The sequence below is a fragment of the Diospyros lotus genome, chromosome 9, assembly GCF_014633365.1.
Source record: "Diospyros lotus cultivar Yz01 chromosome 9, ASM1463336v1, whole genome shotgun sequence".
Taxonomy (NCBI): Eukaryota; Viridiplantae; Streptophyta; class Magnoliopsida; order Ericales; family Ebenaceae; genus Diospyros; species Diospyros lotus.
In genome coordinates this window covers 4,116,923-4,129,763 of record NC_068346.1, presented here as the reverse complement: position 1 = coordinate 4,129,763, position 12,841 = coordinate 4,116,923, and the positions used below count along the sequence as shown (strand labels likewise).

General features: G+C 35.7%; 1 protein-coding gene across 1 annotated transcript in view; it reads right to left on the bottom strand.

The window, feature by feature from the left end:
- Positions 1–3,363: 3,363 nt before the first annotated feature.
- The window catches only part of LOC127809751 (uncharacterized), a 42,475-nt gene continuing 32,997 nt past the window's right edge, over positions 3,364–12,841 (bottom strand). Inside the window, 2 exon segments of the mRNA XM_052348783.1 lie at positions 3,364–3,750; positions 5,520–5,588. Coding sequence (XP_052204743.1) covers positions 3,643–3,750; positions 5,520–5,588 — 177 coding nt within the window. The 3' untranslated portion in view covers positions 3,364–3,642.

Below are 12,841 nucleotides of genomic sequence, written 5' to 3'. Positions count from 1 at the left end.
TTAATTGCTACTGAATTTTATTTATTGACTTGGGCAATTTGTTTGATCTACATGTTTTTTGTTTTCTTTTATTATTTAGTTTTTTTTTTATTGATTCACACTTATATATTTGCTCATTTTTTATATTCTTTCACTTCTATTTATTTGTATATTTTTTTTAGTCCACTAATTTATAATGGGTGTCTAACATTCCTAAGTACATTCTTACCTGCATTTTTTTTTCACTGCATAAATTATTCTTTTCAATGTATTGCTCAAGAATTTATCATAATTTAGCTATAATTTAATAACATGCATAATATTGAAATAATAACGAACGAAAAACATCTTCAATCAAATAATTAATAAAACGGATCGAGAAATCATCATTTATACTGAGTAATCAACTACTTTACTACTGAGAATTCAGAATAAGACATGCCACATTTTTAGTGTTTCATGCATCAAAGTGAAAATATTGTGTTAGAAATGGTAAACGTTAACCTCACTCTATCGAGTCACGAATACTATAGACGTTGGATACAATCTTTTGTTAAATATACACATATGTATTAGTAGAAAGACTATAATAAAAGTATAAAAAAAGGTAAGAAAATAAAAAAAATGTCAGACAAAAAAGGGCATACATATTCCGGAATAATTGAGTAACTAATTTCGTTGTATGTTTGTTCATTTCTCACGATTGTAACATGATTATTTTATTTATTTTCTACTTCTTTATTATGATTTTGATTTGTTACAACTACTGAATTATGTAACTTCTACTTTAGCTATTATATTTTTTTTTGCGATATTCGTGCATCGCACGGGTGATGCACTAGTCTTACTATATGACACGAATCCTTAAGTATACATCATCTTACTATTATTTATGAACACTAAATTTGTTTTCTTTTAATTTTATTTCCCATTTTGTCCTATATAACTCCAAAATAAATTCTTTCATTTATATTATTTATTATTTTTATTATATTTGTATATTTAGATTAATAATTAGAAATACAAATTAAATTGTTATAAAAAATATATACTATTAGAGATATTTTATTGATATCTATAAAATGAGTATAATACTGAATATATTTTAATATATTTTAAAATTTTTAATATATATTATAAACACCATGTTAATATAAAATAAACTAATTTTGTTTATGTATATTAAATATTATTATTTCAATAATTACTTGATATAAAGGTAATATTTTTAATGTAAAAACTCATTAATATAATAAATAATAATAATATTTCCATTAATTAAATTAAAAATATACGATAAAAATAGAAACAAAAAACTAAATAAAACAAAAATAACATGGCCTAAAAATAAAATACTTGATATACTTAATTCTAAATTACCATTTAAAAATTTGAAAAGTCATCTCCACTTCCTCTATAACCACCAAAATACTAGTTAAATGAATTTGATGATCTACTTTCTCCTTGAAATTGTTGTTTACGAGGTATTTTTTTTTATAAATTCTCATTTGTTTACTTCGAAAAGCATCACATAACATTGGATATTTTATGGAATCCACATTCCTCTATAAAATTTTATTCTTTTCGCGTTATTCTTGCAACTATTTTTTTGACCCCATTTTGAGCTCGAAATAGTTAGATTTCACAATTCCTTTACGTTAGAGATTGAGTTTATTGCATACATGCTTGACTTTCAATATTTGCTCGCCCACAATAGATCGCTTTATAACTAGGAATCGAACCTCCATGACTTGTTTCGTTGTTGTCTTCTTGATTGAGATAAGCGATGAAGAGATTGTTGTTAGCATATACATTCATTAATGCTACTTGTTGTGCATTAAACGTTTGACTTTGTGCATCTATTGCTACAGCGAGATCAAGTTCATCTTTAAAATTTGAAGACGAAGATAAAAATGAAGATGACATATGAGATGAATTGGCTTTGAAACTCATTTATTAGAAGGTTGACGATGAAATATATGATAGTATGTTGCCTTTTATAATAATAATAAAAAAAAAACTGAATGAAATGTAGGTTGTTATATATTGGATAAAAGTTAGGTAATAAAGTTAGTTGTGAAATAAGTGGGGAAAAAAATGTAGATAAAAGAAGGCGAAAAAATTAGTTGAAATTTATGGGATAAATAGTTAGTTTGATTAAAAATATTAGTTGACAAAATGAGATGGACAAATATTTAGTTTGATAAAAATTAGGTGAAAAAAATTAATTAAAAAATTAGTTGGAAAATTAATTAGAATAACATATTTTGTAAAAGATTTAAAAATTTTATGAGTAATTATTTTTTTTATAAAATGTTATTAATTATTTTTAATAATAATATTTTTTATGAAATAAATTAATTAATATGATTAAATAATTATTTATAAAATATTCTTTGAAGATGCTTTTTGCACCAATTTGGTGTTGAGCACATTAGAGTGAAAAAATTTAATGTTAAATAATTTGGAATAGATTCCTTTTTTACACCAAAATGGTGTCAAGTTTGGTGTTGAGATGCTCTTATGGTCTTTTTGTGCTCAAGGATATGCCCTAGATGTTTAGGCGTGAGATTTTGCTTTATGAATTTTTTATTTATAAAAGAAAATAACTAAAAAAATACAGATTTAACAATATAATCAAAATAACGAAAAATTTACATAACTATATTTGAAAAATGTAATAGGCAAAAATATTTTTGATCCCTAGTGCATCACACAATATGCCAAAAGAGACTAAAATACTCCTATTGTTATTACCTTAATATCTACCTAAGAACCAAATAATGTAACTCCCAAGATATAGGTCAAGTAGTTGGACAAACAATATATCGGTGTTAATTCGGTGGATCGTAAGTTCGATCCTCACTCTACGCAGTGAGACGAAGACTCACACCTGTAATTTACCTTCCCTGACGTAATCGAAGACATAAGCACTAGGAGGCGCGCAATAATAGTCAAGAACCAAATAATGTATCATGAACAGAAAGCATTCATGCTTTCAGCGACACAAATTCTATCTTTCCATTTTTATTTATAATTTTATCTTTGATAATGTCTGCCTCAATTTGGCTAAATACTTCTTTTGTTTCATCCAACAAGATCACCTAAGACCAAACTATGTACTTCAACTAATTACTCCACATAAACTCAACATACAAACTCAAAACTTAAAAAGTACTGCAAGCTGCAAAACCTATTTTCCTCTTTGATCTGCCAAAAAGATGCTAAGCACAGATGCATCATTCTTAAAGAAAATCCAAGGATCATCAGCCTGGAAACTATGCAATTCTATATTCTGGAAAAACTGAAGCCATTATCATTCAATTGTTTCAGTGCAAAGACAATATGTTGCTTTCAGGAATGGAGAGTCATGAATACGGGTAATGATCAAAAAGCAAGGCAATAACTCATTGTAAACTAAGTTAGGGGCATTCTTTTGATATACACCATGGCATATATTGCTTTCTGTTTGATGTCTCTATAAGGACCACTAATAAATAGATATTACATAGTATTGCAAGAGAGAACCTACACTCTCGGAGTGCCACAAAAAAAAGGGAAAAAAAATTTGAATCTAGTTTAAGGATTCTTTGGGGAATCTAGGGCGCCAGGTTGTATGCTCTCTAGAAGAACAAGATAAATCCAATTAATATGTCAGAAATTTCAAAAACCAAATGCAGACTTGCTCCGGCTTCCACCTTCTCCATACTGATCGTTCCATTTTCTCAGCTCATTCATGCTAGTGGCGTCGTATGCAACTGATGGCCCAACCTATGCATCAACATAATTGGAAATCAATTTTACATCTCTAGAAAAAGAAAATATGCAATATACAATAAGGAGGAGAAGAAGAAAAGTTCAATAAGAAACACAGATTCCATCACGGTAAGCAGTCATTAGCATGCCTCCATGCATATGTTACTGTTTCACAGAATGCCCAACCAGAATTATACCGTTGTTGTGCTTGATTTATTAGCTCTAGAGTAAAAAAAAACTATATAGGCTATATATCATTAAATGAAGATACATGAGTATTGAGGAATAAAGGACAGCAACTGAATTGAGTTTGAACCCGTAATGTAGCTGAGTGACTGATGCTTAGAATGTAAAAGAAAAGAAAAGGGACTACGCAACTTTAACACAAAAAATTACATGGCAGCCACTCCAGAGAGGACGAGCCTGTGATTTAACTCTTTAAATGAAAAAACTACTGAGGAATAAATCAAAGATAGCAACAAGTGGCAGGTTGTAATGCCAGATATGTCATAAGCAATTCCCATTCAATCCTCAAATGAAAAAAAAGTTAGACGAAATTTGCAGACATAATGCAAATGCAACTTTTCTTTTGTTTTTAACTCCTACACTTGCCATATGCAGACCATGCTCAATCCTGTAATTGATCTAGTGCAAAGCATTCAGGGTTATGCAAACACGCAGCATACCAATTTACACCTAATAAAAACCTCATGCAGCCAATTCATAATTTGAACCAATTTCACAAAAAAATAAAGCCTCCTTTTCCACGAAATTAATCTGCTTCAATCTTGAACCTACTGTTGGATATTATTGGTATTTCAGGTTTCTTCAAATGAAAATATGGTTGTCCTAAAGTTCGGCCTTTAACACTCCACACCAACCATCATCAGGGTTTAATCTTCATTCAAAGCCATTTCAGTTGTGCATGAATATATTACACAGCAGCAATAGAAAATTTAGTTCTCTTTTACTTCATGGACATCCTTTAGTTTTTTATGTCCTTCCACATGCATTTTTTATACTTCCAGTTGGAAGCCTGGCGCTCTCATGCTATCAAAAGATAGGAGACGTTTTCCTTCTTACTATTTAGAATTCCCACTAAGAACTTCATTTCTTCAACAATCTCATTCAGTCCTGCACTAAAAGAACTTCAGAGGACTCCTCACTTCTACATGATATTTTGACCTTGAACATCAACTATTATCTTTAACATTGCTTCCACGAAATTTGCATAGCAAAAAGTAGACTACATTGTAGAATGAAGGGTCCACTAGGGTTATTGACACAAACAGCAATCTCAAACATTATATTGATAGGGGAGGGATCCAGCTTTCAGTACAGAAATTGAAACATAAAACTCAGGAGCAATCATTAAATAAAGGTAGAGTACTGGAAAACACATTAGTCCCGAGGGGGGAAAATCTTGGAAAAGCGTGAATTTAGTTTGTGCACTTTCATGCGGCTGCAATACTTTCTGATGCAGTTAACTTGCAAGGCTCAAGCTACATTGTTATCCTATGTAAAACTTACCTAACAAAGACAACTGTTTAAGAGTCAGATACATTACAGGAGTCCCCATGCGCCATGAAGCCCGAAGGCTTAAAATAGCATTCTAAATTCCTTGCATTATTACTATTATCTTATGTTCATGTGGACATATTGCATCTACCTTGTGTGTGGATGGATGGATTGCATAGCCAGAAAATATAAAGCCCAATATCGTTCAGCTTCAATAAATTTGATGCCTTGATCCCTCAAATATCTGAGCAATCAATAAAATTTACCTTGGCTTTTGACTGAATAAAGTCATCCAGATTCAGCGGTCTTAGAACCGGCACATCATTCCTACCCCCCTGCAAAAACAATTACAAGTGAAACAATGGAAGTCACTGTAATTAGAAATTGTTGAATGGAAAAGAGTTCTGGTACCAGCAGGAAAACATGAATATAGTAATGATTGGAGAGGAGGGCAATAAGAAGTCAAACGAAAACCCACTCAAACACGGGCAACTTGTTATTGGACACCCAACAACACAGAAAAAGATGCATACTTTTGAAGGAATCAAATTTTTGGCCACACCTATGGTCTGTTAACCACTAGGGAAGGCAATTAGAGAGAAAGAAGGCAAAAAACAGGCCTGATAGTAGTAGTACCTTGAATTTACCATAACTCCCTTTCACATCAAGTAGGAGGATGTGAAGAGCAACACAAGAAGGTAAAGAGCTAGCATGCCTGGTCCACATCCTTTTAGGTGGAAGGATTTTTAGCCCCAGACAAGACTACCAGTTCTTTCCTCATTGTTTATTCAACTGTTCTCCATAACAAGATTATCAGTTCTTTGTAATAGCTCTTCAGGAAGGGTTTCACATTTGCTAGTTCTTTATTTAGGAAATTTGAACTAGTAGATTTTAGACCTCCGAGGGGAGTCACTCCTACATTTCTTGCTGTTGTGAATCAAGACAGAAAAATCAAGATGATTTGCCACAAATCAAGGAAGGATACATCAAGAAGATATAAGATTTTCTATAAATCAAGGAAGGAAGATTTGCCACTGTTTGATTAGCCGTCAATTAGTAGTCAATTAGCATGTGATTGGATGTAATTAGCTATAATTTAGGTCTTAATTTTATCCTTAATTATTGTACAGCTTACTATAAATTTCAATAGAAGGAGGTTAGACCTAACACAGAGTTCTACTCCAAAAAGAAGGGTTTTCTCTCTTTTCTATTTTGTTCAACATCTCTTTTTTCTATCTTGTTCAACATGGAATCAAAACTGTTCAGTGGGCAACCCTTCTCCAGCCTTCATTGCCAATGATCCTCCTAACCTCCAGCCTTCATTGTTGTTCAGTTTTCCAGCAGCCTTCATTGCTGCAACCGCACCTACTGATCCAATTATCCTCCTAACCTTCAGCCTTCATTGTTGTTCAGTTTTCCTACTGATCAGTAGCTCTTTCTTAGTCTTTCTTTAGGCTCGTTTCTCCGTTCAATCAAAATGTCTACTCAAACTAGTGAGATTAGCTCTTGTGATACAAGAGAAACAACAACACCTCCAGGGATCCTACTTTATGGAGAATTGCAGCAGATTCATGCAACTTACAGATTGGATGGAAAAAATTACCTCAAATGGTCTCAACTTATCCGAACCATTTTGAAAGGAAAAGGAAAGATAAGTCACATTATGGGGACCGGACCAACGAAATAAGATCCAGCCTATGCAACATGGGATGAAAAGGATTCCATGATCATTGCATGGTTGTGGAATTCCATGGCACCTTGAATAAGTGACACCTATATGTTTCTATCCATAGCTAAGGAAGTTTGGGAGTCTATTTAACAAACTTATTCGAAAGTTAACGATGCAACCCAGATTTATGAATTGAAGACCAAAATCGTTGCTGCAAAATAAGGGAACAAGTCTGTCACAGAATATGCCAATCTCCTAAAAGGACTTGGCAAGAAATAGATCACTACTGGATTATGAGATGAAAAACAACGATGATGCAGCTACACTGAAAACCTTCATAGAGAAAGACAAAACTTATGATTTTCTAGCAAGACTTAATGGGGAGTATGATCAGATAAGAATCTAAATCCTTGGTAAAGCTGATTTACCTTTACTTAATAAAGTTATTTCAATTATATTGGTCGAAGAAAGTAGAAGGAGCGTAATGTTGCACCCTAAACAGTCAAGGCGTCAACATTGGTGGCTAATGGAGGAGGCTGTAGATTCAAGAAAGACCAACTAAATAGAGACAATGGTAAGACATTTCCTAAGCACACAGGGAGTGACAGCCGTGACAACCTATGGTGTACTTTTTCCAAGAAACCCAAGCATACTAGGGAAATGTGCTGGAAGCTAAATGGAAAGCCACCAAGTAAAGAATGGGGAAATAAGGGTGGATAACTACATCAAAGTCAAGGGCAAGCCAATATGGTTACTTCACACGCGGAAGAACAGATCCATGAACCAAAAGAATAGAAAGAGTTCAACTAGAAGGAGATTGAAAGGTTGAGGCAATTCCTAAGTACCTTGGACAAGCCATCTATCTCAGGTAACTACTCCTAGATACATTCAGGTAAACCTCCTCTTTCTTATGCTTTAAATGCTTCTGATACTTATTCTCTAGATTTCTGGATCATTGATTCTGACACCACTGATCATATGACACATTTCTCCTAGTTCTTTCACTCATATGCTCCCTATTTTAGCCATAGAAAAATAGCTACAGCTGATGGTTCATTAATCACAATAGCTGGCATAGGAGAAATTACCATCAACCCTACTCTCACTCTTAAAAATGTCCTTCATGTGCCTAAATTATCCACCAATCTCCTTTCAGTATTTAAATTGTCTTCTGATGTCAACTGCAAAGTTATTTTTCTATCTTCTTGTTGCTTATTTTAGGACCAAGTCTCGGGACTGATGATTGGGCGCTCTAAGGAACGAGATGGAACCAGCCCCTAACCTACCTCTCTGAACAGTATCAGCCCCACAAGAACACTATTTGGCTGCATCATTACAGGCTAGGACATCTTGCTTTCTCCACGCTCAAGATTATGTTCCTTTCTTTATTTACAAATCTAGATATTAGCAAATTTCATTGTGACATTTGTGAACTTGTCAACCACAAGCGTGTTGTTTTTTCTCTTAGTAACAACAGAAGTCCTTTCCCTTTTGATTTAATTCATAGTGATATTTGGGGTCCATCAATTATTCCAAATATTTCTAGTGCACGTTGGTTTGTCACATTCATTGATGATTGTACACAGGTTACCTAGATCTTTCTCCTTAAATCTAAATCTGATGTGAGTGACATCCTCCCAATTTTTTTCTCTATGATCCAAACTCAATTTAAGGCTCAAATCAAACGGTTTAGGTCTGATAATGCTCGGGATTATTTTAACTAGACTCTTTCCACCTATTTCCATCAAAGGGGTATTATTCATGAGTCTTCTTGTGTTTCTACCCCACAACAAAATGGCCTTGCAGAAAGAAAGAATGATCACCTTCTAGATACTGTTGTGGCCTTGATGTTTCAGTATAATGTGCCTAAACACTTTTAGGGGGAAGAAGTCCTTACAACAACTTACACCATCAATTGCTTGCCATCCCCCGCATGTTAAATTTTCAAACTCCAATGGCCATGTTATCTCACTTCTATTCGAGTCTTTCTTCTACATCTCCCCTCAGCCCTAGAGTCTTTGGGTGCGTTTCTTTTGTTCATATTCACAGCCATAATAGAGGGAAATTGGATCCTCGAGCAGCTAAATGCGTCTTTGTGGGCTATCCTTCTAACCAAAAAGAATACAAATGCTATCACCCTCCCATTAAAAGGTTTCTAATCACTGTTGATGTTACCTTTGTTGAGCATGAATCCTATTTTTCTCAACCTTATCTTCAGAAGGAGACTTCAATTATGGAAGATAAAGATGCGCCTATGCCACTCCTTACCTCCTTTCCACTTGAAGTGTAGAAACTTGAAGCTGCACCCAATCTCATGCCATAAGCTTTACCTAAAGTTGCAAATCCTGAAGACCATGCTCCTGAACATACAATTACAAAACATGCCCTTACCCCTACACTAGAAACCCAACCTCAGCCTGTTGACCCTGAACTAGAATCTCCTATATCAAACCTTCATGAATCCTGTGACCCTAGAAAGGGATAGACCATTACCAACGACCGTTTCTCATAGATTTATACAAGAAAGAGTAATCCAGAACCTGAACCAAGGTTGCACCTATCATCAAAACCAGATTCTGAAAGTGAGGTAAGGTCTCTTAGCTCACATTCTAAGATTGATTCTCGGACAAAAATAGATTTGTTGATAGCCCTAGGGAAAGGAACTCGAGAGTGTACAAAATATCCCTTATATCCATTATCTCATTTTTTTATCCTATGAGCTTTCTTGCAAACATTCATACAGTATCCATTTCTACAACATTATCAGAGGCTTTAAAGTGTAAAAAGTGGAAGAATGCTATGAGTGTTGAAATGAAAGCCCTGAGAAGAACAATATTTGGGAAATTGTGGATTTGCCAAAAGGAAAGAAACTAGTGAGCTGCAAATGGGTTTTCACAGTCAAATATAAAGTAGATAAGTCACTTGAAAGGTACAAAGTTCGCTTGGTAGCCAAGGGATATGTTAGAATTATTAGTATATATTATAATTATTATATATGTGTGTGTTATTTTGTAATTAGATTAAGCCCATAGATTTAAGGCTCATTATGCTTAATATAAATAACAAGCTAAGAGAGGCTAATCTCTTAGGTTTTTTCTCATAATTATTTTCTCACATGGTATCAGAGCCACCGGTGAGAAAAAAACCTAGCCGTCACTGTGTATTTTTTTTCCAGTGACCGAAACCCTAGCCGTCAAACTCAAACATCATTGCACAATACCAGAATCTCACTGTTCGGCCACCATTGGATCACGCCGCCACCACTATCGGGTTTGCTGCCCCTAGATTGGCCGACTGCTACAGACTCGTCGCCGCCAGACCACCCAGGCGCCCCCACACGCCGCTTGCAACCTTCGTCTCCACGCACTGGCGTGTGAAAGTAGAGGTGTCAAAAGGGCCGAGCGGCCCGCGGGCCGCCAGGCCCAGCTCGTGATGGGCCGGGCTTTGGCCCAGCCCGTTACTGTTCAAACAGGCCGAGCCGGGCTGGGCCAAAGAAATTGGGCCCACGGCCCGTGGCCCTTATGAGCCGGGCCCATGAGGCCCTTATGGGCAACTAAGGCCCTTACTCATTTTTTTTTTTAATTTTGTTATTCTTTAGTAATTATTGATATTGGATACTAAAAAATTTAATTTCGCAATACATATAAATAATAACCATCAATTTATTTAAAATTTTTAAGTTAAATTTTTTATATATTTAAATTATAAATAAACATTCTCCTTTTTATATATACATTATTTTTCATATCAATTCACAAGAAAAATTATAAGGCATATAGAATTTTGAAATATAAAATAATGAAATAATATTTAAAACTTAAGAATTAAGATAGAAAATATTTTTAAAAGAAAAAAATTAATTTTTATATATGTATTATTTTGATATCTATATATGTATATATTATATGTATTATTTTTAAAAAAATTATTTTAAAAAAAAAGAAAAAAAGCCGGGCCCACTGGGCCCGGCCCGCTAGGCCCTGTGGGCTAAGGGCCTGGCCCGGCCCTCTAGCCCATGGGCTGGCCTGGCCCGGCCCGGCCCAACCCTTTTAGTAAAAGGGCCGGGCCGGCCCGTTTAAAAAGCCCGTGGGCCGACTCGGGCCGGCCCTTTTGACACCTATATGTGAAAGCATGTATGCCGGCCAAGTTTTTCCAGCTTCTCCAAATCTGATCGCCGGCAACCCCTCAAGCCACTCCCGGTGCCGAAACATTCGCCATGTCTGATTTTAGTGACGCCGTTTCTGCCGGTGCTATTCCCGCTTCGGCACCTGTTGCTCCCGCTACCTCTCAATCCTTTACTATCTCCAATCTTGGGACAACCAATATTACCATTGTCAAGTTGATAGGGTCGACCAATTATCTCTCATGAACAGCCTTTGTCAAAATGTGGTTGAAAGGGCAAGGCCAAGCGGATCATCTTACCACAAAGGTTGAAAGTGTGCCAGAAGCGAATCAGGCTAGATGGGAACAAGTTGATGCTCAGTTATGCAGCCTCCTATGGCAGTCTATTAATCCTTCCATCATGCAACTCTTTCGCCCCTTTGAAACTTGTGTTGATGTGTGGAAGGAAGCTAAAGAGTGTTATACAAATGACATCTAACGTTTGTACACTGTGGTTTCTAATATCAAGAATCTCAAGCAGGAGTGTCCATGAAATCTTATCTGGGGTAGATTCGGGCTCTCATGCAAGAATTTGATACTCATCTTCCTCTCACTACGACCTTGCACCGAACATATTGCTCAACAAGAGAAGTCTTTTATGGTTATTACTCTCTCCGGTCTAAAACCAAAGTTTGACGCCATCCGGCATCAAATCTTGACCAACTCCACTAACCCTACCAATAAAGACTCTTTCAAAAGGTTGTTGAATATGACAGGTGCACATGGTATGTCCTCTTCTTCTCATGTTGTTCCTCCAGCCGAATCTTCAGCTCTTGTGTCTCAGGCTTCCACCATAGGAGGAAATAAAGGATGCAATAATAATAGCTCACGTCCACAATGTACCTTTTATAAGAAACTGAGTCATCTTGAGGACAAATGATGGAAGAAACATGGTCGGCTAGCTACTCCACCAGTATCATCTACTAGTGCAGCTCATGTATTTCAAAACAATCCTAGTCCTGCTCCATCTCCTCCAGGTTCGCAATTGGTATCTATGTCTGCAGCTGAGTATGTTGCCTTCCTGAAGTTCCAGGCCACCCAGCCATCTCATCCTGGTAATTCCGTTGCTTGTGTTGCTCAAGGCTCATCTATTAGTCCTTGGATTATAGATTATGGCGCCACTGACCATATGTGTACTAATGAACTTCTTTTCTCCTCACTTACCTATTATGATACCTTACCTACTGTTACCCTGACTGATGGCACCAAAACTTTAGTTATACTCACCTCATCTTTCTCATTAAATTCTATTTTATATGTTCTTGATAGTCCTTTTAATTTGATTTCAGTTAGCCAACTTACCAAAACCCTTAACTGTTCTATTATCTTTACTCCTACCTCAATTTGTGTTCAGGACCAGGTTACGGGGATGGATGATTGGCGTCAGGCGTGAGTCATAGGGTCACTATCATCTTAATGTGCCTAGTTCGCCGGTAGCTTGCACCAGTGCCGCTTCCCCAGATCTTCTCAATTATCGTCTCGGTCATCCTAGCCTCTCCAAACTGAAGAAATTAATTCCTAGTTTGTCGTCATTGTCCATATTTAATTATGAGTCGTGTCAGCATGGTAAACACGCTCGTCATTCTTTTTCTCGTCGGGTCAATAATAGGGTTGAGGCTCCCTTTTCCCTTGTGCACTCTGATGTATGGGGGCCCAGCCGTGTCAATTCTACTCTTGGCTTTCATATTTCATTACTTTCATTGATAACTTTTCCCATTGCACTTGGTTGTTTCTTATGAAGAGTCGGTCCGAGTTGTT